Source organism: Marmota monax, unplaced genomic scaffold, assembly GCF_021218885.2.
Source record: "Marmota monax isolate L192 unplaced genomic scaffold, Marmota_monax_Labrador192_F-V1.1 WCK01_AAM20220418_F8-fsc00067, whole genome shotgun sequence".
In the NCBI taxonomy this organism is placed as follows: domain Eukaryota; kingdom Metazoa; phylum Chordata; class Mammalia; order Rodentia; family Sciuridae; genus Marmota; species Marmota monax.
In genome coordinates, this window is record NW_026695065.1 from 3040591 (window position 1) to 3067637 (window position 27047).

At 32.3% G+C, this 27047-nt stretch overlaps 1 protein-coding gene across 6 annotated transcripts in view; it reads left to right on the forward strand.

Moving 5' to 3' along the window:
* Positions 1 to 27047, forward strand: part of Pcdh11x (protocadherin 11 X-linked) — a 718824-nt gene that overhangs the window by 35993 nt on the left and 655784 nt on the right. For all 6 annotated transcript variants that reach the window (XM_058573732.1, XM_058573733.1, XM_058573734.1 and 3 more), the window contains one exon: positions 13826 to 14409. In XM_058573732.1, the coding sequence (XP_058429715.1) occupies positions 13826 to 14409 (584 nt within the window). The remainder of the gene's footprint in view (positions 1 to 13825; positions 14410 to 27047) is intronic.

The following is a 27047-nucleotide window of genomic DNA, read 5'->3' on the forward strand; positions in this document are numbered from 1 at the left end:
CACCTCTCTCATCCTTTCATTCCCCTTTAGCTATTCTGCTAATCTCCTATACCTTTTTAAAGTACCCTTTTTAAACAAAGGTTTTCATTTTAAATTATATGAGAAAATTATTTGTTGCTAAATTGAAAAAAACTTTAATATCACTGTTTTCCAAAAACAAAACACATGGTCTTTAAAAATTACAAACATAATTTAAAATCAATTAAAATTATATGAAATATGCAATTGAGAATCAGATAGTCTGGCTTTACAAAGAGAATTTTGATGCAAAAACTTTTACAACTGTAGCATTAATCATAATTAAGATCAGTTACCCTAATGATTACAGATTTATGATTGAAGTTTATTTCAATCATGGAATGCTGAAACCAGAAAGAAAAGAAAAAATGAGCCCCAAACCTACTCACCTTCAGGGAGGTTGGTGAGTCATAGAATGATTAAATTACTTTGCCCAAGTCTGTTTTTTTTTTTTTTTCTGGTACCAGGCATTGAACCCTGGGGTGCTTAAACATTGAGCCACATCACAAACCCACTTTTCTTTTATTTAGAGACAAGGTCTCCCTAAGTTTCTTAGGGTCTCGCTAAATTGTTGAGGCTGGCTTTGAACTCATGATCCTCCTGCCTCAGTACACCATGCCCAGCAAATCACAACTTTCTAAATGCATAATTCAAAATAATAATAATGTATAATTCGAAATAGTAATAATTCAAGTCTAATAATTTTTACCATGGGATTAGAAATATTTTTGTGAGTAGAGATATACAAACATTTTATTTATTTTATATTTCAGTTTAATAATTGCAGCACAAGTTATAACATGTATATATGTTCCAGGAACTATTCTATGAGCTTTACATATATTAATTCACCTAGTTTTCATAGTAACAATATGAGGTAGAAGCTATTAATATCCACATTTTAAACAGTCACAAGAAATTTGAACAGCTTACATAAAATCACCTAACTAATAACTGGTACATTTTGGATTAAAAATTAGGAAATCTTGCTCCATAATCCATTCTACACTGTTAATAAAATAAATTCACTTTTGCAGAGTGGTTTATATTTATGTATAACAATATCTTGTGACAAATTTTGAGAGTACTGGAAATAAAGATTGTCTTAGTTTCCATGTCAAATACCTTTTGTAGGTCTGGGGTTATGGCTCAGTGGTAGAGTACTTACTTATCACACTTAAGGCACTGGGTTCAAAACTCAGCACCACATAAAAATAAATAAATAAATAAACAAACAAACAAATAAATAAACAAAAGATATTGTGTTTATCTACAACTAAAAATTTAAAAAGTTAAAAAGACTTTTAGTAATAGTTTTAAATGAATGATTCTGCAACAATATATGTGAATCTTTAAATGAATGATTTCTCAGAAGTCATCAATATTCATCAAGACAGTTGCAAAAATGGATCTCTATGGAGTTCTGCATTTCATTCTGTAAGGAGACATTTTCACTTATTTTAAAAACTAAATTATCAAACCCAAAATATATTGAAATAATGCTTCCATGAAATGGCATCTTTTGTGACCATGGTAGATTTAGCTATCAACTATGTTTTTATGTATCTGATAATAATATAAACATTTTACATTTTCTCCTCAATGTGATATACAATGCAGAAATAAAAGCCCTATTTTCTCTCCCTTGTTGTAGCCTGTGGACTAAACAACTAAAATGAAAGTAATATTGAGAAAAATGATGCTCCATAAAAGACAGGATACTTTGATATGCTGATGTGGCATATGGGAAAGTAACTGTAAATTAAAAACACTTGTAGCAAAATTATATAGTGGATATGGAAAAAGCAAAAAAAATCAATTTGTAATGTACAAAATATCTATATAATTTTACCATTTTATGCACTAGGGTTGTGGCTCAGTGGTAGAGGTTGCCTAGCATAGCACTGGGTTCAATCCCCAGCACAACATAAAAAAAAAAAAAAACTAAATAAACAAAATAAAGGTGTTGTGTCCATCTACAACTAAAAATAAAAATTTAAGAATCACCATCTTATGTGTAATGAGATAATAAAGTCTAGAAATTACCATAATAAAAAGCTCAAATATTAGTAAATGTTATAATATTAGATCTTTCAGTCATTACCTCTATTTGCTCATATTTTCTTCAAATAATAATAGAAAATTAAATAGAAAATAGTTGATTCATAAAACATAGGAATGGAAAAAGTAAAATAAAATATAAGAATGAATCCCTCTGTTACTTTTTCTAATATTATTTTTTAAGGATATAAGTGTGGAGAGGGAAAACTGAAGGATTCCACTTCCATTTCAGTGCTTAATGGCTTAATTAGTTTTTCTAAGTTATTTAAACTCTCAGAGTCTTTTTCTTCATTAACTATTATTTCCTTAGAAAACACACACACACACACATATGATAAAATAAAAATAACAAATTATCAGCATTCATTAAGACTGTATGCAGCACCATGGAGAATTTGGAGATCAAGGCTAAATCTGAAAAAAAAAAAACAGAAATATGAAGAAATTTGTAAACTGTAGCAGTCAATATATATCAGTGCTGTGGCTGTATATTCAGAGAGGGAAGAGGCAATAAGGACCTGGGGACAAATAAAAGGATGAACGTGAAGTCATACTTGAATACATCAATAAAAATGTCTTCCATTGCAAGGTTCTGCATCATAGCTACTTATTTGGAGTATGCATGTGTTTTTGATATTACATAGAGCAAGATGGTGGTAAAATTATACTAATAGTCGTCTGTTACAATATTTTCACTATTTCCTTTACTTTCCTGTCTGACGTTTTAAAAGAATTAATATTTTCTATGATGCATCATATTTTTCATACTATCCATGTAAGGATTATGATGGTAAATGAGAAGAACATGGTGAGTACACACATATCTATTAGCCCTACCCAATATACTTGAAATTATCTGGTGGCTAGTTGTATTGGTATGTTGCTTTTTGTAATGTTAACATCTAAGATATGGTACATTTATTTATATAGCATCTCATAGGTTTTACTGGGAACATATTATTTTTATGAAAATAATTCTATTTTAAGAAACTATTTACTCATATGTATAAAATGGTGCATTAACTTTCTCTTAGAGAATGTCAAGTAATGCAATTTCAATTTAAAATGAAGAGGAATTCTGTTCATTTTCATTGAACTAACAAGTTAACAATTTCTTAAAAACATTACCTATTATTTCAAGATTTAAAATCTCATCCATAAAGGGTTTAATAATAAATCTCACTGTACCATCTCATTTTATGCTTTTTTGTCTCCTGCATATGAATTGAGTACACCAGACATCATTTCACTGTCCCAAATGCACACACAGCTCAAGATTATTGACTTCTTATACTTCTTGATCTAGATCAGCACTGTCCAATGGAATATTCTGTAATGATGTAAATGTTTAAATGCACCTGCAGTGCCATAGCCCTTAGCCATACTAGTTATACTTCCATTATTACATTTTGAAATGTGTCTACTGCAATAAAATAATTGAATTTTTAAGTTAATTTTTTATTTCCACATTTACATATAGTGAGGGCTACTACATTGGACTGAATGGGACTATATTGTGGAAATTAGACTGTCACCTTTGCTTCTAAACTTTTGCTCTTATGTTATCTATACTATTAATACCTGCACTATGGAATTTATTTTTTATCATGAATAGCACAGAACTTTATTTTCCAAGGTTGTCAGTTTATAAGAGGAATTAATAATACCACAAATGATTAAAATTTTCATGAGTGCAAGTTATAGCAAGAGTAAAATATTTCTCATTGTGATAGCTTATTCTGATTTCCATTAAGAAGTGGAATATTCCTGAAAAGGAAAGTAGAACCAAATTTTTATTATTTCTAATATTTCTTGTAATAATATGAAAATACAGGATAGTATGTTTTATCACTATATAGAGATAATAATTTAACAAGAATGAGAAAACAGCAATTTTCATCTATTTCATATATATTTGAAATTGATAGGATTACAGTGCATGTTGCATTTCTACATACCAAAAATTTTGAGAGATAAAGTATCACAAATAATTTGAGCATCTACTACCTACTAAAAAGAATGTTAATTTCATTCTTTCTTGTAATTCTTTTTTTTTCCAAAGTCAATGTGAAATCGAATTTTGAGAAGATTATATTTCAATATTTTTTCAAACTTTTATGTTGAATACAGTAAAAACACTACATTATGTAACCAACTTAATATGAGAGTAACCCTTACCACACCACTTGCATTTCAATTATTTTTAAAAATATGTCTTTTCAATTGCCAATTTTCCTTAAAGTGATATGTTTGTGCATGCCCAGGACATACATTCACAGTGAAAAATAAAGATTATTAAGATTATTATTTTAAACATGAAAGCAAAGCATATCATATATATTCCATAATTATGGTTTGGCTATTGTTTATTTGTCCAAATATCCAGCTCTGTAGAGGAAGAACTTGTATGTTCTTGATTTCTCATTTGACACTACCTAAGGACAATTTGAGGTTAATATATTGCTTCTTTTATAAAGAAAAAAAGAAATAGTAGCATATAACTCTTCTTTTAGTTTGATAGAATATTACCTCATACAGGGAAGTGTCCTTTTTACTTGTGGTGAGAAACCATAGAGTATAAGGAATGAAACTTAACTGTAAAAGGAATCACTTTTAATTATTTTATAAGAGGAATTAATAATACCACATGGTTTATGGTTATCCAAAGTGGTAAACATGAAAAAAGAAAATAAAAATTTTAAATAAGAGGAACCTATAAATATTTTCAAAAGGTGCAGGACCACATAATTAATTCAAAATTTTGTTTAGTGATAGGAAACTGTTTTCCCAAGGACAGCTTAACATGATTTGTAATGAAAATAACTGCAAGTAAAGGTATTACATAAAATATACTCCTAGGAAAATTGAGATCATTGAATAAAAGAGAATTCATGAAGTAATGAACCCTTTGAGTTTTAGTAAACAATTTCTTTTGTTTCTTGAAATCTTTGCTTGTCTCTGTACTGATACAATCTGGAAGGTAGGGGTGGGAAGAGTTCAAAACAAAAGAATTGGAGACCAAAATCTGCAGGAAACATTTCCTAAGTACTTATATATTTAGCACAGTGCACATATACTACTAAATTAAATATAATGGTTTACTAATTTTTGATATGTACTTAAAATAATTAATTTGCTTTAAGAGTGGATAATTTTAGTACAAAATATGGATCTATGTAATTATTCAATTCAGAAATAGGTGGAGTAATTTTAAACTCAAATTTCTATTTTTTGAAGAGAGGAATCTTCAAGTACTTTGTAGGATTTTACATGTGGTAAAGAGAGTTCCGTTGAAAAATGTTTATATTTTACTGTTGGTATTTGTACACTTTCAAATATATTAATAATATTCAAGAAGTACCCAATAGACTTCTAAAATTAGAATTTCTCAAATTTGTCAAGGTGTTTTTGAATACCCAAATTGATGTTTGAATGGTTAGTATTGCATTTGTATATGAAATTAAAATCCATTAAGACAAAACTAAAATAATAACTTATTATAGATTTGAAAAATATTGCTCAATCAACAAAATATTTTCTTAAGTATTTTTCCTTTATAATAAAGGAATGATAAAGGAAAAATATAAAAAAAAAACTTTGTCTTTGTGTGAGCAACTTGTAAATGCATTTGACTGGTATCTGTTACAGACCTTATATCTTTGTGAAAACCAGTCTTAACCCTGTATATGAACTTATTGCATAAATGAAGAAATCAAGAAGTAGTGTTTAACTTATAAGTTCTGATTCCATTATTAAATATGATTCTGAATCATTGTTTTTCTTCCTTAAATGTATCATAAGTTTCAAATGTGATCAGTATGTATGTACCTTTTACATACAGTTCAATTTTTTTGTATTCATTTATTAATTAATGTTATTTTATCTGGTTATCTAGTTTGTTTTTGGTTTTCAAGTGAAATGAAACCAAAATCACAGAAATAGCATTAAAGTATATGTGAAACACCATTTCCAAGATTCTGCTGGTGTACATCATTTTCTTTTAATTATTGATTTTATTGCATCATGATTTTGATAAATTAGCAACTGAGAAAAACAAAATTGTATATTAAATCATGCTGGTATATGCATGTAAGTAGCAGAATTGTCTGATATAATACTTTGAGCCAATATTGTATTTAGTATATAAGCATAGGGAACTTAGCAATCAATAACAAGTTTTAAAAAAAAAAAACAAAAAACTTTTTTGATCTTGGAGATTGAACCCAGCAGCTCTTTACCAGAGAACTACATTCCCAGGCCTTATTTTTTTTTTTTAATTTTGAGACAGGGTCTCACTAAGTTGTTTAGGGCCTTGTTAAGTTGCTGAGGCTGGCTTTGAACCTGTGATACTTTTGCCTCAACCTCCCTAGTTGCTGGGATTACAGGTGTGTATCAACATACCTACAATATTAGAATACCTATTAATTTTTACTCATAGTTAATTTAAATATTAATATGACAAACATAATATCACTTATTTTTTTTCTGCTTAGACCTGTACTTTTTAAATAAATCATGGGAACAACAATTAATAAAATTTATCACTTACCCTTACATATCTAAAACTCAAAATAGACTATTCAACAAATACCCAGTGATATCACAAATTTATTCTAAGACTATATATTCCTAGAAACTATATTTTGTTAAGAAATAACCAAAATGGTCATGCCTAAATGTTACATTATTAAATAGCACCTCTCTGTACCCCTCGATGTCTTTGGTATTTATGATGCCCTATTACCTCAATCTTTTTACTCCACATAATAGATGCCAAGTCCATTTCTTTCTGCTCCATCTCTTTTCTTTTACAATCTCTTTATCTTTACACATGGGGATCATGTAGCTAGGCAACTTTTACTTTCTTAAAGCATGATCATCTAGAGGATATATGAAGTATGAGATTAATGACTTGTTCATAGTTTTATACACTGTTTATATGCTTAAGATATAAATTAATGCCTGAAGATATTTATGTATATAGCATAGTTGTTAATAAGGATTAAGTGAAATAACCGACCTGAATCATTTAGAGCAATTAAAATCATAAAAAAATGGAAATTATCCTTTGAACTTAGTTGAATTTAGGATTTATGTGTTATGATGATCTGGTACTTAATTACCAACAGCATTAAAATAATTATTAGATATTGAAATAATCATGATTAAATTTGCCTCAATATTGCAGAGGAATATATGATGATGGCAGAGCATTTTATTTTTGCCATGAAGAGCAATCTTTCTAAATTATTATAAGTGCTGTCTGAGCATTGTTTATTCACTGATTTTGAAGCTCTGGTAGAGAACGCTGAACTAACTGTTGTGAAGTGTTAGAATGACTCAACAGTAAATATTTTAGAGAAGAAAGCAGCAATGATGGAATCCACTTCTCAGATAAGTTCAGACACAGATGGGAAGATTAGATACATCTTGAAAGGAGTACAATAAATAAATCCTTTGTGTAATGACATTTAGTGAAAATACTATGTATATAATTTTAGTACATTAGTGAATCTTTCATTTGGATATTTCAATATTCAAAGTATATGGGAAGGAGTCATGTCAGATAGGTCAACAAATGCATCTTCCCCCATTCTGCTTGCTGTGACCAATCCCTTGGAAAGATTTGCATTCATCAATTGTTCCAGTTTGTCTTTCTCCCAATGTTGTTATCTTTTTTGCAATGGTCTAGTTTCCTTCCTTTCATTGTGAGTATTATCTTATTGTTTATCCAGGATGTGAAAGAAGTTTTGCTTGTGCATGAGAACACCAATACAGAAGTGACATGAAATATTAGGGATGTTGAATGGTGTATATATTTACTTCATGAGGCATTAAATTAATTAGAATGGTGAGAGCCAAGAGGAGTTAGGATAATGGACTGCATATATATATATATATATATATATATATATATATATATATATATATATTAGTTGTAGATGGACACAATACTTTTATTTTATTTTTTAATGTGGTGCTGAAGATAGAACCCAGTGCCTCATGCATGATGCATGACAGGCGAACACTCTACCACTGAGCCACAGCCACAGCCCCTAGCTGACTTATTTTAATGTAATACTTATATTTGTACTATTTTAATAATTAGTTTTTGTAGTCTATGAACCAGCTATTGACATGGAATTAATTTAAATATGCCACAATGAAATCAGCACTATAATTAATGAAAATGTAACAAGAACTTGAAGGAAATCATGCCTTGGGATTCTTCTGAAAAACTATTTGAATTGTCAGGTGTCTTGACATGCGGCTGTTGTCTCAGCTACTTGGAAAGCTGAGGCAGGAGTATTGCTTGAGCCCAGGAGTTCAAGACTGACTATGCATCAATCTAAGAACTCTGCCTCAAAAAACAAAACATAACAAGAATAGCAACAATAAAGGCAAATCATTTAAACATCGCTTTTGTGGATTGAACATGCTAGAATTGTATACATGAGGTTTACATTCTTTGCCTAATTACATTTTAAACTAATTTATTAGAGATTATAAAATGGCTTCCATCTTTGTTTATCTTTAAATTTTTAAGGTGTTTATGTTATTTATCCTTTTGCTTTCTCTGGTTGTCTATATTCTGTCCTTCTGAGTACAATTATTACCTACTCAATCACTATGTATTGTTAAAAAGAGGCATCACTGAAATAATAAAGGCTCTATTGGAACTTGTAGAACTTTTTAAATTCTGTTTATTTATTTTCATTTATTTATTTTCATTCAAACTAACCATAGTCTATAGTAAGAATGGTTTGTGAGGGCAGGAAAGGGAAAGACATCTAAACTTATCATTTTGAGAGAAAAATTAGAGTCAAGAAAAGTTACGTGTGTAGACATATTTTCCTTGGATGTCTGCGTTAAATTTATAATGCTTCCATAAAACTAAGCAATGACTGTTCATACCCATATGTAGTAGATAAATTTCTTTCTTTTTTTTCAAGAGAGAGAGAAGAGAGAGAGAGAGTTTTTAATATTTATTTTTCAGTTTTTGGTGGACACAACATCTTTATTTGATTTTATGTTGTGCTGAGGCTCTAACCCAGTGCCCCACGCATTCCAGGCGAGCACATTACCGCTTGAGCTACATCCCCAGTCCAAGTAGCTAAATTTCTGTAGTGGTCATTAAAGAATTAAATTCAGCATTTTCAAGGAAACTCCTTTTAATATTAAAGATAAAAATAAATTTTCAAGTAATAAATATAAGGGTTAGAATAGAAATCTAGATGTGACTTTATTTAAACATGTATATTTACATCCCAGAAGAGGCAGAGTTAAACTAATTATTCAGTAGATTGTAAACATAAATAAAGACATGCTAGAATATTTGCATTATCATATATAAGGTCTAAAAAACAGGAATTTCATCTGTTTTGTTCACTGATGATCTCTTAGTGCCTATAATAGTGTTTGTTTTAGAATTCGATTTATAAATATTTGTTGGATAAGTGAATACACCCTCATGAATTCAATTCACCCAAAACTAATTATAAAATAGAGGGTAAATATCCTTTTTAGGTGTTAAATGTGTATCCACTTAAGCTTTAAAAATATATTTCTTTTTCTATAACATTTTTTATTGATTTTGAATACCCCTGTAATAATTTAAAGTGATGAAACACATTTTAAAATGTTTGATTAGATAATGTTATTTAAGGTAGTGTAGAACAGAGTAGAAGGGGACTTCTAGGAATTAAGTCAGGATCTTAATTCTTTTTCTTGTGTAGATACTGCAACATGCATGTAATGTTTTTAAAAATGGTATGTAGTATTCTACTACCAGTTGTAATAATCTGTAATACCTAAGGGTAGAATAAGAATAGTGATAGTTTCAATTCCAGTTGTCACCATCTCATTTTTATTTTTCCTTATGTTTGCATGGTATTTATAAAATCACACAGTAATTAAAATTTTAGAGGTCCTAGATTCATAGTGTATAAGACATGCATGGATGTGTGCATATGAACTTATAGCATCAATGAGATATTTAAAATCTCACATTCATAACAGAGTAGAAAACTAATAATTCACAAGAGACCAAGTCTTGAGAACAGGTTTCTATATTATGTAGTCCCTATGCTCATCATTGAGCAAATGTTGCTAAAAATATACTACAGTCTATTCACGTTGTTTACTATTATAGAGAATGTTTTCAGCGTTAGTATTTTTTTTAATTACCATGATTTAATCAGTATATATTGTATCTACTGAAATATCATATTTTTTTTTTAATTTTTTTTATTGGTTGTTCAAAACATTATAAAGCTCTTGACATATCATATTTCATACATTAGATTCAAGTTGGTTATGAACTCCCAATTTTACCCCAAATACAGCTTGCAGAATCACATCGGTTACACATCCACATTTTTACATAATGCCCTATTAGTAACTGTTGTATTCTGCTACCTTTCCTATCCTCTACCATCCCCCCTCCCTCCCCTCCCATCTTCTCTCTCTACCCCATCCACTGTAATTCATATCTCTCCTTGTTTATTTTACCATTCCCCTCACAACCTCTTATATGTAATTTTGTATAACAATGAGGGTCTCCCTCCATTACCATGCAATTTCCCTTTTCTCTCCCTTTCCATCCCACCTCATGTATCTGTTTAATGTTAATCTTTTCTTCCTGCTCTTCCTCCCTGCTCTGTTATTAGTTGCTCTCATTATATCAAAGAAGACATTTGGTATTTGTTTTTTAGGGATTGGCTAGCTTCACTAAGCATAATCTGCTCTAGTGCCATCGATTTCCCTGCAAATTCTATGATTTTGTCATTTTTTAGTGCTGCGTAATACTCCATGGTGTATAAATGCCACATTTTTTTTATCCATTCATCTATTGAAGGGCATCTGGGTTGGTTCCACAGTCTAGCAATTGTGAATTGTGCTGCTATGAACATCGATGTAGCAGTATCCCTGTAGTACGCTCTTTTAAGGTCTTCAGGGAAAAGTCCAAGAAGGGCAATAGCTGGGTCAAATGGTGGTTCCATTCCCAGCTTTCCCAGGAATCTCCATACTGCTTTCCAGATTGGCCGCACCAGTTTGCAGTCCCACCACCAATGTACAAGAGTACCCTTTTCCCCACATCCTCTCCAGCACTTGTTGTTGTTTGACTTCATAATGGCTGCCAATCTTACTGGAGTGAGATGGTATCTTAGGGTGGTTTTGATTTGCATTTCTCTGACTGCTAGAGATGGTGAGCATTTTTTCATGTACTTGTTGATTGATTGTATGTCCTCCTCTGAGAAGTGTATTTTTAACTATTACACTGAAAAGGTTTTATAAATGACACCAAGTAATCAACAAGAAGGTACCTATAGTATATAATTTTCAATATACCTATAATATATATTTATCAAATTTTGCCAACAAAATTCATAAAATGAGAAGTTTAACATTCATCTACTTCATCTCTTGGTATCATTCATGACCTAAACTATCTCAATTGTTGCAACGTATCCATTTATTCTGTTACTGATTGCAAAAAGAAGGATTTCTTTTTTTCCCTTTTCTGTTTTTCAACATTTCTGCATGCCTGTTTTAAAAATGCAGATGTATATCTATGCAGTGGGGCATTTTAATATAATACATTTTCTGGCATAATCATAGCACATTATCCTTAGCTATATATATTTTGTGATATATATAATCACAAATCCTCCTTTTTTAGAACCATTACTAAAACTTTGTTAATATTATTGATTACCAATAAAAATTGAGAACTCCCTTAATTAGATGTTTGTATGCATTGATACTTTTCTGTAATGGAATCTCAAAGGACCATCTTTCCACACCTATCTTTTAAAACTATGGAATGCTTTGATAGCTGCATTAACCCTTGTTTATATATATATAAAATCTGATTTGGTTCAGTGCAGTGGAATACAAATTTTATTTTGTGTTACCATTTTACCTACCACTAACATCTGGAAGCACGTTAGAAAACTTTGTGATGCTAGAGATAAAGAAATTCTAATATGTCAAATTAAGATTATATGAAGCTAATCAAACTGAAAATATGAATTGGTAATTAAGAAAGGAAAATGAAGAAAATAATTTTCAAATTATAAGAAAATTAGAATTCTTTATTGAATTTGACCATAAGAATGAGAACGAAAACAATCTGGAATAATTCAGTGAATGCAAACAATAAGCAAGGGGTTAAAAAAAATCAACCAAAGATATTGTTTTGATTCACTTTGCCCTGGCCAAAATGATATTAAGTGCCTTATTTTTAATGTTTTTTAAAAATATTCATTTTTTGACAAATAATTATGTATATTTTGGGGAACAATATGAATTTTTAATATATGTAATCATTTTAGAAAGATTTGATCAAGTTAATTAATATATATATGACACCTCATCAATATGTGTTTTGTAGTGAGAATATCTAGCTATTCTTTTAGCAGTTTTCAAATATACAAAACAATGCCTTTAGATTTTTAACCCCTAGTTGAGGTGTTCTTCGTATTTGGTCAACTCCTGTCAGTTTGTAGATGTGAAATTTCACTTTCCTATGGACTATCTTCTATAATATGAAAACATAAATTCTCAGAATAAGAATGTTGTTCAATTCAAATTCCTTGAGTTGTAGGATGTCACCTACCAAATCTATAATCTAATCTCAGTATGTAGACCTAATGCCTAAATTAGACTCTTGCAAAATTAGACATAAATACCTATGCTTCTGTGTCATTAATACCTGCAAAGATAAGGGATTTACTATCACCTCAAAAATGTTTTTTTTTCCCACAGAATGCTTGAATAAGCAGATGTTTATGTTGTTAAAATGTTGCCTGTTTGTAACTTATATCTATTTTTGTTTTTCTCATCCAAAGAAAGCAAGCTCCAACACCCTTGACATATAATGGTTTCCTCCGAGTTTAGCCATTGGCAAATTAACTCCTCTTCTCTTCCCAAACACTTTTTTTTTCAATTCAAATTTCCTGAGTCCTTCATTTGTCATTGACTACTTTTATGGAAATAAAGTTTTACTGTTTGGAGCCTAAATCTTAAAATATGGACTATTGCATAAAATACATATTGAAAATAAAATAATTGAATTTGAAATTCATATTATAACAAAAAATATTTTTTGATTAGTAACAAATATTTTATTTTCAATAACTATTGAATTAAATATTTCAATTATTTGTTTTAGCTTTAAGTATTTTGGTAAATTAAAATATCTTTTATGTATTTTATCAATAATGGACACTTACAAATACCTTATGTCTCTTAATTACTATAGATATCTTGTTTCCTTTATTTTTCTTGTTAATATAAAAATGTATATTTGATTTAAAACAATTTGTTGTTAATTTATTTAACACTTTTAATTTTGCTAATATTTTATTTAATCATTTTTAATTTACAAAGAAGTCTTCACATAACATGCATTTTTATGATTGGCTGCCTAATAATTTATTTTTCTCCCTCTTCTTTTTTCTCCTCTCCTCTTCCCCCTGCCCCCCCTCCTCCTCCTCCTCCTCCTCCTCCTCCTCCTCCTCCTCCTCCTCCTCTTCTTCTTCTTCTTCTTCTTCTTCTTCTTCTTCTTCTTTTCTTCTCCTTCTCCTTCTCCTTCTCCTTCTTCTTCTTTTTTTTTCTTCTTCTTCTTCCCTCTCCCTCTCCCTCTCCCTCTCCCTCCTCTCTCTCCTCTCTCTGTCTCTCTCTCCTCTCTCTCCTCTCTCTGTCTCTCTCTCCTCTCTCTCCTCTCTCTTCTATTTGTCAGTTTTCTGTGGGTTGATACAGAGAACCATCACAATCGTGCCTGGTATGGACTTGTTGTCCGGGACGTATATATTTGCGGTCCTGTTAGCATGCGTCGTGTTTCAGTCTGGCGCCCAGGAGAAAAATTACACCGTCCGAGAAGAAATGCCAGAAAACGTCCTGATAGGCGACTTGTTGAAAGACCTCAATTTGTCGCTAATTCCCGACAAGTCCTTAACGTCTCCAATGCAGTTCAAGCTCGTGTACAAGACAGGGGATGTGCCACTGATTCGTATTGAAGAGGGTACTGGTGAGATCTTCACTACTGGCGCTCGCATTGATCGTGAGAAATTATGTGCTGGTATCATGATGGATGCCCATTGCTTTTACGAAGTGGAGGTTGCTGTTTTGCCGGATGAAATATTTAGACTGGTTAAGATACGTTTTCTGATAGAAGACATAAATGATAATGCACCGTTATTCCCAGCGACGGTTATCAACATCTCAATTCCAGAGAATTCGGCTATAAACTCTCGGTATGCTCTCCCAGCGGCCATTGATCCTGACATAGGAATAAACGGAGTTCAAAATTACCAACTAATTAAGGTACGTTTTTAAACCACTTTTTGTTGAAGATGTTATTTCATTTTTAAAAGATAGAAAGGATCTTATTATACTTCAAATTTTGAGTAAGCCATCACCCCAGTTTTTCAAAGTTTAAGCAAAGCATACTCGAGAAAATTCATCAATACACTTTGTGCAATTACATGGGATTTATTAACTTTCTTTTAAAAAATATATATTCTAGTTGTAGTTGAATACAATACCTTTATTTTACTTATTTATTTTTATGTGGTGCTGAGGATCGAACCCAGGGTCTCACATGTGTGAGGCAATGGCTGTACTGCTGAGCCACAACCCCAGCCCAAGGGACTTATTAATTTTCATTGTACCTATAATCATTTCCAAACATTTGTATTTCCTTAAATAATTATAGAGGTTAGACAAGGAATTAAGCTCGGCTACTTAAGCTTGCCCAATATCTTAATTTTAATCTGTATAGTCATGACTCTGCCAGAAATTTGACCAAAATAAGCAAATCAAAGCATTAAGAATGAATCAACAAAACTATCAAAAATTTTTTTTTGGTTATGTTAAATAGGAACTATATCTTGTCATTTGAAAAGATGTCAAATAATCTATATGAGGGGTGAATAAAACATTTTTATCACCAGCATTTCTGAATATGTATAGATTAATGAGACATTTTTGATGTGATTTCAAGTTGACATAAGATCTTTAAGTATCTTTTGAATCATTAAAGTAAAATTAAATTTTAGAAAATTTACTATTAAAATATTTTCATTTTGTTTCAATTCCTTGAAGACACATTATTCAATTAATACAAAACGTAATTTTTCCATTTAGCCCCAAAGATTCAGTTTTGACTAGATTTCAGCCTGGGGAGGGGAAGAATAGTAGAATATGTGGTATCCTTCAATGTAGGTACAGAAGGGCCACATTTACTAAGTACATGGGAAATTACTAAAAATTATCAATAGACAATAGTAGAAACCTCAGATTTGGGTATGTGAAATACTAGAATTTACTTTATTGTTCTTGGAAAATACATATAAAAGAACAAGTGTACAGCTTTCATACTGATATAATGAGAGGATTTTTAAAATTTATAAATATTCTTTGTTTACTTAATGTAAGACTATGATTGACATGACTGTTTTAAAGTATTCAAAGAACACATAACTATGATATTCTGACATGTATTATCTTAAGGTTTTAGGCCTGTAGTATGTATATTATGAGAAAACTGATCAACAAATGACAATGTATATTATAAAGATACATATTTGTTTATATGTACTGTATTAATCAGCTTTTTGTCATTGTGGCTAAACCACCTTCCCAAAGAAAACAATTTAGAGGAGGAAGGATTTATTTTGTCTTATAATTTCACATCTTTCATTCCATGATCTTTGGGCTTTATTGTTTTGGCCTGAAGCAATACAGAACAATATGGCAGAAGAGTGTAAAAAAAGTCTGCTCATAAAATACCCTTAGAGGGCATGTCCCTAGAAACATACTTCCTCCAATTAGGTCCCACCTCCTACAGTTTCCATTACCTCCAAATAGTCTGTTGAATTATTAAATCATCAAATGGATAAATCCTCTGACAAGTTTAGAACCTTCAAGATCCAATCATTTCCTGAAAGCCTCACCTCTGAACATTGCTATACTGACAAACAAGCCTTCAACACATGAGTTTTGGGGGGACATTTCTATCCAAACCATAACAAATAAGTTCAGAAATTGAAGGCTACAAATCTCTTGAGTGAATTATTCAAGTAAAAGACATATTTGTCTGAGTATATGAGGTAAAATTAGAGAAGGGTTAGAATATCCATAAATAAGCTTTTATAGGTCAGAACCCTACAGTCCATCTCCTTATCTCATGAAATGAAAAGTATATGTGGAAGTGAGAAAGATACAGATCACAGTTTTGTGCTAAACTCTTCCTAAATATGCTACCTCCTACTTAATCCTTCTGATTTTTAATTTCTTCAATTGAAATATGTGAATGATGACATAATTCTTATAGAAGCAAAATTGGGAAGATAAGCACTAATTATAGAGTAGATATATCAGCATTAAATGTTTTTGGAGATGCTTTATAATATTAGACTACTTATAGAAATGTGAGGCTTATCACCTTAATTTATAAATTGTGTATCAGAATGGATACCCCTATTAGCTATATGATTTTTGGTCATTGATAGACATTCTGTAATCTGTGATATCCAAAATGGTAGCCACTAGGACCATGTGGCTACTGAGTAGTTGAAATATGGTAGCACTATTAAGGAATTAAATTTTAATTAAATTTTGTTTTAATTTTAATAGCCATAAGTAGTTACTGGTTAGCATGTTGGAAAGCAAAGCCTAAACAAAAATAATTTATTTTGAAATTGTAACTGGAAGGCCAAATAAAAAAATGGGACCTTAGCAAATTGAAATCAACTATTAGCAAAAAGATCTCTCCACCTGATATTGTGACAAACATCTTCTTAAAATTCATTTTTTTTGTGCAAGGAATAATTTTGTTATTTTTCCCTCAGATTAATGAACTTTCAAGAAAATTCTGATTATTTTTGAAAGCTACTAAACAAATTCAAATATAACAAGTCAACCTGCTGACATAATTTCAGCTTTATTAAAAAGTATTTTCCTTTGACTTATGTTGAAAGTAAGTCAACTAATGACAAAAAGACAGGCTCACTATAGGTTTTTAAGATAAGTAGAAATAGTAATGCTCTAAAGTTTCTTTCTGCACTAGAAGGAGTAACAAGCCTAAAGTAACTATACAGTATACCTAAAACACTGGGGCATCTCCATGGCCTCATGGACAAATGAACTTTTCTGAGAGCTTGTTAAAAATAATGAGAATAGAACACAAAGCATAGCCCCAGGTGAGCAGAGGGCCATGATATGGGTTACATTCACAGAATGCACTTTGACTTGCAAAAAGGCCCTATCATGAAAGTGGCATGTATGCTGGGGAAAGGAGAGTTAAAGAAAAAGAAACATGTTTTGATTCATCAGTAAACTTTACTAAATTTTACAATTTGAAAGTAAGTAGGCCAACCATAAAAATTTATTTTAAAAGACCCCCTGTCTTGAAAGATAGGATGAGAATTTAATTAATATTAATTAGCTCTACTTTTGTTGAATAGATAAGAATAGCAAAATCACAGTTTATGCTAACTAGGGTAATCTAAAATGTATATGAAAAGTTCAAATAGCAAAGGGAGAGAAAGGGGGAAAAGTAGAGAAATATTCGAGGAAAAATTAGGTCAATTCATAGATATAAAAGGGTTCTGCTACTGACAATATTATAACTCACTGAAATTAAAATTAGTGGTAGAAAAGATTTATTAAATATCAAAACTGTACATAATAAATCATAAAGACTTAAAACAGATAATTTATTTCTAAAATTTTAATTAATATATAAATATTTAATTTAGTTTATATTTTGTTACTTTGGGTATGCCTTATTGCCTCAGTCTGGCTGGGCACAATCAGGAGCCACTTGTCAAAAGAAACTAACTTTATTTTTAGAACCACACACGCCAAACAAAACAGCCTCTCAGGAAAAACCCTCAGAGCCTCAACTGCCACCACCGGCTTCCCACAAGCCTCTCTCTCCCACACAAGCTTCTCTCCACCTCCCACAATCCTCCTGCTCTTGAGGCCGATTGGCTGGGTCACATGGGCGGAGCCAAAAAAGTCCCCCAATGAGCAGCTCCGTGGTCTGAAAGGGCAGGGAAACAGCCCAATGAGCATCACCGCAGAGGAGCCAATCAGCTAGATGTTGCTGGGGCCGCTGTGAGCCAATCATCAGCCGGCAGCTGGAAGTTTGCTGGGGCCCCTTTGGCTGTGGCTCTCAACATCTCCCCCTCTCTGTTTAAACAACAAGCATGTGGCTTAGGGACCGTGCCTGCCTTAGGTTGTCCAATAGTACATATGGTCCTTAGGTTGGTACCATTGCAATTGGATCTTACCCGTCACTGACTACCGGTCCAGTATACAGCCACACCTGTGGAGAGGTCTTTGTACCAGCGGGGGGGTGAGGTTCTTTGCCTCACCTCTGTTGGCCCCCAAATTTTAGCTGGACGATCATGACAAGCAGAAGGGAGGAAGATACACCAAGCCAATTGACGGCTCCTTTTGGAAAAATTGTACCACCAATGACATCATCAGCAAAAATACCCCAACACTACCACAAGTCGCTGCACCAACAGATAGTTCACAATGCATACAGGTGAGCTCACAATGTGTCCAGGCAAGTTCTGCAAGCAGTTCAGTGATGGCTATTGTAGAAGCTGTAGATTGGTTTTATCTTTGACTTCACCAGCACTGGGATGAAGATAGGAATTCTGGCAATAATGGCTAAAGAAACAATTATGTAACATTACAGAAGGCACTAAAAGAAAACAATTTTCTTAACAATTTACATTGTCTTCACCGGCACTGGGATGAAGATAGGAATTCTGGCAATAATGGCTAAAGAAAAAATTATGTAACATTACAGAAGGCACTAAAAGAAAACAATTTTCTTAACAATTTACATTATCTTTAAGGGAATTATTAAATATAATGAAAAGGAAAGGTGAAAGTAAACAAACAGATCTGTTAACCTTCTTTTTTGTTTACATATTAAAACAATCCTCAACAGTTGTTTACCCAATTTAAATTAAACCATATAAATCACGTGAAAAAAAAATATTTGGATCCATTTTATCATGAGCGCTCATCATATATGATATATGGACATACGTACATTCAAACATATAACACAAAACACAAGTGTGCACACATAATATAATATATACAACACATAACATTATAGTAAAGGCCTTATAACTTTTTACAGGTGAAATCTCCATTGCAATGTTTAAAAACTCTATAGTCAAAAAATAGAACTGATCAGCAAAACATTAACCTAGGTCTGTATGAGCTCAAAAAACAAAATAGAACTTCATGATATGGCAAAGGGCAATAATAAAATAGATATTGAAAAAAGCATCCTGGTTCTGTTGCAGATGTAAGAATAGCCAAACTGGAGTTTTGGATATCAGTTGTTATGGATTTGAGCCAAATCATCTTCTTTTTGGTCTGTAGAAATCGCTTTAGTTAATCTTTCTGGAATCCAAATCGGCTGCTGTTCTCCCTGTGGGAACACATAAACAGACCCCCGACTCCAGACAATCACTGGGTCAAGACCTTGGTTAATCTCTCTGGAATCCAAATCGGCTGCTGTTCTCCCTGTGGAAACACACAAACAGACCCTCGACTCCAGACAATTACTGGGTCAGGACCTTTCCATTGTCCTGTTAGAATATCCTTCCAAAGTACCTTGGGCTTATGCACATTTTTTGGACACATATGCCTTTCCGCAGCACTAAGTCCTGATGAATCCAAATTTAAAAAGTTTAGAGTAAAAAGCGTTATTTTACGTTTATCTTTGGGGAATATATACCCCTTCCCAATTCCTTCTTTTTGCTTTAATAAGTACATTTTAATAGTTTGATGAGCTCTTTCAACTATGCCTTGTCCCTGTGGATTGTATGGGATTCCTGTTATATGAGTAATGCCAAATGTTGAGCAAAATTGTTTAAAAGAGGTAGAAGAATAACCAGGGGCATTATCTGTTTTTAACTGTTTTGGAACACCCACAGTGGCAAAATTTTGTAAGCAATGAGCTATAACATCTTTAGTTTTTTCTCCGGCATGAAGGGAGCCCATCAAAAATCCAGAAGAAGTATCAACTGTAACATGCAAATATTTTAATTTTCCAAATTCTGGCAAGTGTGTGACGTCCATCTGCCAAATATGGTTAGGTATCAATCCTCTAGGATTGACTCCAAGATTAACTTGTGGTAAAAGGGTCACACAATTTTGACATTGTTTTATTATTTGTCTAGCTTGTTCCTTAGTTATTTTAAAGCGCTTTTGTAAAGTATTAGCATTGACATGGAACTTTTTAAGAAAATTTATAGCTTCTTCTAGTGTAGAGAAAATATGTATGTCATGTGTAGTTTTATCTGCTAAATCATTGCCCAAACTAAGGGCTCCAGGCAATCCTATATGTGCCCTGATATGTCCTATAAAGAATGGATCTTTTCTGTCCCAGATTAGACTTTGTAAACCTCCATGTCCTTGTAAAGTCTTCCATGCCTTAATTGCATCTACAGCAATTTGTGCATATACACCAGGATCATATGCAATTTGTTGCTGCTGATCCTCATAAGGTCCCTTTCCTAACAACATATCTAGATTTCTCTGAGGATAACCAGCTGCTGCATTTCGCCTAGCCGTCTCCTTGCAAAATTCCTCATTGGCAACCTTCCATAACAGGTATTGTCCTCCATTTAGCACAGCTTTACACATATTAGCCCAATCTGCTGGCGTCATGTTCAAGTTGTTAATGGATTCGACCATGCTTACAGTGAAGGGTGCTTGAGGACCATAGGTTGTTACAGCCTCTTTTAGCTGCTTCACTGTTTTGAAATTTAAAACTTGGTAAAATCGCTGCCCTCCTGCCTCAAATACAGGGCATGTTAATATTTGAGATCTTGTCTCAGGATCCCAACTATCAACTGCGGGGGTTGGGGACCTCCCAGCATATGGAGGTGACCTTGTTCGTTGGACACTTATGTCCTCTGGTGATAGAAAGGTGTTAGTAGCAGTCTCCTGTAGAGGTGGTGCTGTTGGTTGGACACTTACACCCTCTGGTGATAGAAAGGTGTTAGTAGCAGTCTCCTGTTGTAACTTTCCCCCTGATGGCTTTTTCTGTTTTACACTTTCTTTCTCTGTCTGACTAACTTGAGAGACCTTCTCTTTTACTTGAATCATTATGTCTTCTCCTTCCTCTACCATTGTCTGAACTGAAGGCTTTGGACTAAGCAAACAAGATATGAACGTCCACAATGGCAATGTGCCATCTGGCAGAGTCCCTGGGCTTTTCTTTTCTATTCTTTTTAAATCTTCACCATGATGGTTCCATTGTGATATATTTAACAACTCCTCCTTAAAAAACCATGGGCTACATTTTTGTATTGTATCAACGTATGCCCTGACTGCTCTTGATTTTACTGAGATGCGTCCTTCCTCTAACAATTTACTTAACACTCTTTCAGTTTGTTTTTTACTAATTTCTGATCCCGTATTTCTACTATAATACAACCCAACAAGATGACGCCAAACAAAACCGAGACAGAATGAAATAAAAAGGGAACAACAAAAAGTCATTATAGCCTTTCTATCCTCCTGACATGTGCATCCGTCCTTTCTCCCTATCTGTTCCTCAGATGTAAATAGTTTTTCCTCAGATGTGAGTGGTTTTTCTTCCGTCTCACTCATCTCCAGGGACAGGCAACTTAAAACAAAAGTGAAGCAAAATAAAAGAGGAATCTTAAAATGGCTACCCATCCTCTCGCCCTGCCCTCAGGGGCGAGCAGTTTCACTTACCCTCAGTCGCTCCCCGTGCGAGCCACCAAATGCCGCAGTCTGGCTGGGCACAATTAGGAGCCACTTGTCAAAAGAAACTAACTTTATTTTTAGAACCACACACGCCAAACAAAACAGCCTCTCAGGAAAAACCCTCAGAGCCTCAACTGCCACCACCGGCTTCCCACAATCCTCTCTCTCCCACACAAGCTTCTCTCCACCTCCCACAATCCTCCTGCTCTTGAGGCCGATTGGCTGGGTCACATGGGCGGAGCCAAAAAAGTCCCCCAATGAGCAGCTCCGTGGTCTGAAAGGGCAGGGAAACAGCCCAATGAGCATCACCGCAGAGGAGCCAATCAGCTAGATGTTGCTGGGGCCGCTGTGAGCCAATCATCAGCCGGCAGCTGGAAGTTTGCTGGCAGCTGGAAGTTTGCTGGGGCCCCTTCGGCTGTGGCTCTCAACACCTTATCATAAACAAGAGATGTATTATTATTCCACATTTAAAATAGTTGGAAAATGAAATTCAGAGTATTAGTATGTTTTGCTTATGATCATAAAATATATAAATGAAAACAGAATACGGTAGACTCCTAGATTTTATTAACAGATATCCCTGAGAGAGGAATCATAGCCAATTCATGATACAAGAGGAAGACAGTGAAAGAAGAAAAAGAACAGAGAGAGTGTGCAATGAAAGATTAAAGTTATTACTAATTAATTCCAAATGATAAAAGGAAAAATAGGTTAAAACAAATGTATCGGTTTGACCTTTGTAAGGATAATTTTGACTTTAAAATGATATCATATTATTTTCTACAGAAAAAAAGTTATCTCTAGGAATTCTTGAATTGGCAATTTTAAATAAATTTAGTTCTGACATATCCTTTTCCAGGATTTCAAGTAAAGTCATGCTGCAATGAGATGAGAATCCTCCATGATATTTGGTATAATTTCCCTTAATTTGCACTCTGTTAATAGTGATATCTACATACATTTATCTAGGTATTCACATACACACACACACACACACACACAAACACATAAGTGTATATGCATATGCACTTGAGTGTATACACATAAGTCTGCACATACATACATACATATTCATAGTACACTGTACATATTGGTATTTGAAGGAGTTATCAGTCAGGAATAGGAAATTACAGTACTTAATCTCTAAAAATGTTTAGTATTCCAATGCCTTGTTATTTTAAAAGCTCTTTTTCATATTCTAAGTTTTATTGACAAGAAGCCAGCATTTTCACTAAGATAAATATACTTAAAGCACCCAATCTGACTTAGGATATGTATATAAACCACAGAGACGTCGTACTTCTTTCTATGATTGGAACTCAGGGGAAATTAGTTTGTGTAATGATGTTACATACATCTTCATTTTCTGCTTCAGATTTCCATCTTCCCTGTCAGGTATCAGCGGTTAAATTCCCATACTGGCTCAGTGACAGTATGCGTTTCATTGTGAGAGGCATGAAAATGTTTCCAAGACTGACATTTGGGCTGACAGAGCATGAAGATCAACTATTTTTTCCCCAGATTAGTGATTTCACCCAAATCCCCAACGTGTTTCTGCAATCCCATAAACAAGCCTCATCTTTAACATTGACCTCAGAAGATAATTTAAACTGGCATAGTCCTTTTACCTAGACAAGATCTTCAGGCCGCTTTTTTCTATTTTAATTAAAAATCTTCAGACTTGGACTTACAATACTAAATTTGAGTTAGATTTGTTTTGAAATCTTGGGTTAGAAAATACAAATTGTGAAAATTTCTTATATCATTAGATTTATTAATATTGATTCAGATTGTTGAGTATGAGGCATCAAATTATTTATCATGGAGACAAACATCAAAAGAACATTATTATTCTGAGAGAATAATATATTTTAACCAGAGTTCAAAAAGGTGTGTAACATAAGAAAGGAGTAAAGATTCATTAATGCTATTATGGGCAGAATGTACAACAATGTGTATAACAGTGTTAGATTGCTTTACTTGATTCCAAGGGAGTCAGAAGAGTTGAGTAAAATTATTTCCTCGTTTTTTCCAAGTATAAAGTGAAGTTTCACTTAGAAGTTCAAGCTTTCAGCTTTAAGATTACTTGATTTGATATTCTCTGAACTCTGTGATGTGCAGATTAACAGTTTTGATCTGCCGAAAAGCAAAAAAGAGGACAATCAAATGCTAATGACTATTAGGTCCCTGAAAGCTGAGGTTATCATAGAGTACCTCCAGTGGGGAAAAACAACACATAATATTCATTCTTTTCATAAATGACTCTTTATTAATGCTGTCAGGTCTTATTTAAATGAGAGCATAACACTAATAGGATTAAGTAACATTTGACTTTATTCAGAAACCTGGTTAGTATTCATAGTTCAAAAATGGTTGATATTAAATATACCTGTTATTAATAGTTCCACATGAAATAATATGTGCTGGATGCTTTATATTGCTCAATTCTAGAGTATCAATTTATAAATTCATAAGTGTATAAATTGAAACTCTCAAGAACAAATTCATTTCTACATCTGATTAATTTTTCACATTGTTCACCTTAACATAATATTAGCAACTAACTATAAAAAGCACTGTTAAATTTTGTTAATTTTAGGTTCAGACTTATCAGTCCATTATTCCACTACTTACATTTCTAACTAATAATCTTTTAATTGCTTACTTTTATGGCTGCCAAAGGTAATAACTTAAAACTGAAGATAAAATATATTTAAACAAAACAAAATTAATTGATATGGAACTTAATTATAACATTGCATTTGGTTACTCAGATTGAGCTGCTTTTCATAATTCTGGTTAATGCTAATAATCTAAGATAATCAATATTTAAGGTGTATAATTTGCTTGGCATAAATTTTTCTTTTTTGTCTACACAATTTTCTATTGAAAATAATGATGAAAATCTTGTTAGGTGTTGGTAAACACCCTTTTAGTAACTGAAATATAATATTTTAATCTTAGATTTTAAAAAATAATGAGTGGGTAAAGTTTTTATATCAGAGGTGATAATAATACCTTTATCAGGGGCTGGGGATGTGGCTCAAGCGGTAGCGCGCTCGCCTGGCATGCGTGCGGCCCGGGTTCGATCCTCAGCACCACAAACAAAGATGTTGTGTCCACCGAAAACTAAAAAATAAATATTAAAATTCTCTCTCTCTCTCTCTCTCTCTCTCTTTTTTAAAAAAAATAATACCTTTATCACAAGTGATGTTCAAAACAATAATATCATTCTGGGGAAAACTTTAGCATAAACTTTTATCAAGCTCTGTAGGCTTGGATCAGTTTTGATGAATATTTTTCTGTAGCTAAAAATATAAAAAGAAATGTAGTTCCCATTTAAAAATAAAATACTACAGGAATTAATATTCTCTCATCTTCATAAAATTAATAAACTGTGGTAAATAAATCAGTAGATAATATAATAGATCACATTGATTATTTTGACCACATGTTAAATTTTACTAGACTTTTGTTGAAGTGTCTTTTAGTTTCCTAATGCAAGTAGAAGTTACTGGAGGAAGGCCAATATTGAGTTTAATTACATATCTCAGCCTAATTTTCTTAACTGTTTAAAAATGTTCTTTACTAATTTATTTTTCTTGTACAGATTATATATTCACTAATCTTATTCTACACATATATTACAAAGTGTTTTGTCCATAAAAATGCTAGATATTCATTACTAGAGAGCTAACTACAACAAAACAAAGCACATACAAACACACATACACACAAAGATGCATATTCCAGCAATAAAATGTTGCAAATATAGCTGTTCATATATTTCTCATTTGATATGATATGTAGGAGATAATTCTTGATATATAATCATTAGAAATCTGTTGCTTAGTTTTTAATACATTGGAAGAATGTTTAGTGCTATTATATTTTAATTGCTGCATGCATATACCTTTATATTTGTAGGAAAAGAAAAGTAGTATGAACTTACATAACAGGAAAATAAATATTAGAATAGTGTGAACTTTGCATTATTAAATGAAATGAAAAACTTTAGTACTACAGTTCTTCAGAATATCCAACTAAATTTAAGCTTTTGTTGTTTCACTAGGGATTGAACCCAGGAACTCTTAACCATTGAACCATATTCCTGGCTCTTTATTTTGAATTTCTGCTGAGGGCCTCACTAAGTTGCTGAGTCTAGTCTTGAAAGTGAAATCTTCCTTTATCAAGCCCCAGAGTCCCTGGGATTATGGGTGTGCACCACCATGCCCCACTAGCTTGTTTCTAAATCTCCTATAATCTGAGATCTTATGTAGAGAATTGTGATGAACATTTCTCACCCTTTTGCTTATTTTATATATAAAACTCCATCATCAGAATCTTCTCGAATAGAATGAAGTAAAATTGTAAATAATGGAAAGCTGTTCTGTTATTTTGTCTTAGTTGTAACAGGAACTGACTACGAACATTTTAGTCTTAATTCCCATCATCAACATTTAACACAAATTTAATGAGTGACCAACATACAAATTCTTAAGGGATAAAAATATGTTTGAAAAATAACCACTCTCCCCAAGGAGCTTAATAATAGGCATTATTGTGAATGTTTTTATACTAATGATAGTAAGCAGAAAAAAACCCATTTATTATATTAAAAGAACATTTTACCTTGAATTGTTAATGCAGCCATTAAGAACAAGGGATTATTTTAAGTCTTTATATTCACAGAAATATAAAAGTCTACTTTTAGGAGATGTTTACCAAGAATATTCCAGTAATTTATGGCATTCTATTTAGTTACTGGGTCTGCAATTATGGAAGTGACATTTTTGCCAACATTTCTCTGCAAAATCTCTTTCAGACCAGAAGTAAAACATTTGGATGACAACACTAATTTCTGAGTTAGTGGTGGTAATTATATGAGTTTTTATTATCTTAATTCTAAAACTTGGTATATTTGTTTACAATTTCCCTCCTATTTAATAAAGAAAATGAAAATTAATTTAATAAGCATAAGAATTGATGAAATAAGAAAAATCCATAAGATTTCCTGAGTGCCTTGAAGAAAAGTGTTCTATATACAGTACTTATTTGTTTTACTGTATAATTTAGGATTATAGTCTTTCCCAATTTTTCCAAGACCTGATGCTTTCTACTCTTTAAAAAGCTCATTTTATAACCTAAACTTAGTATTTCATACATATTTTATGATGTGTACA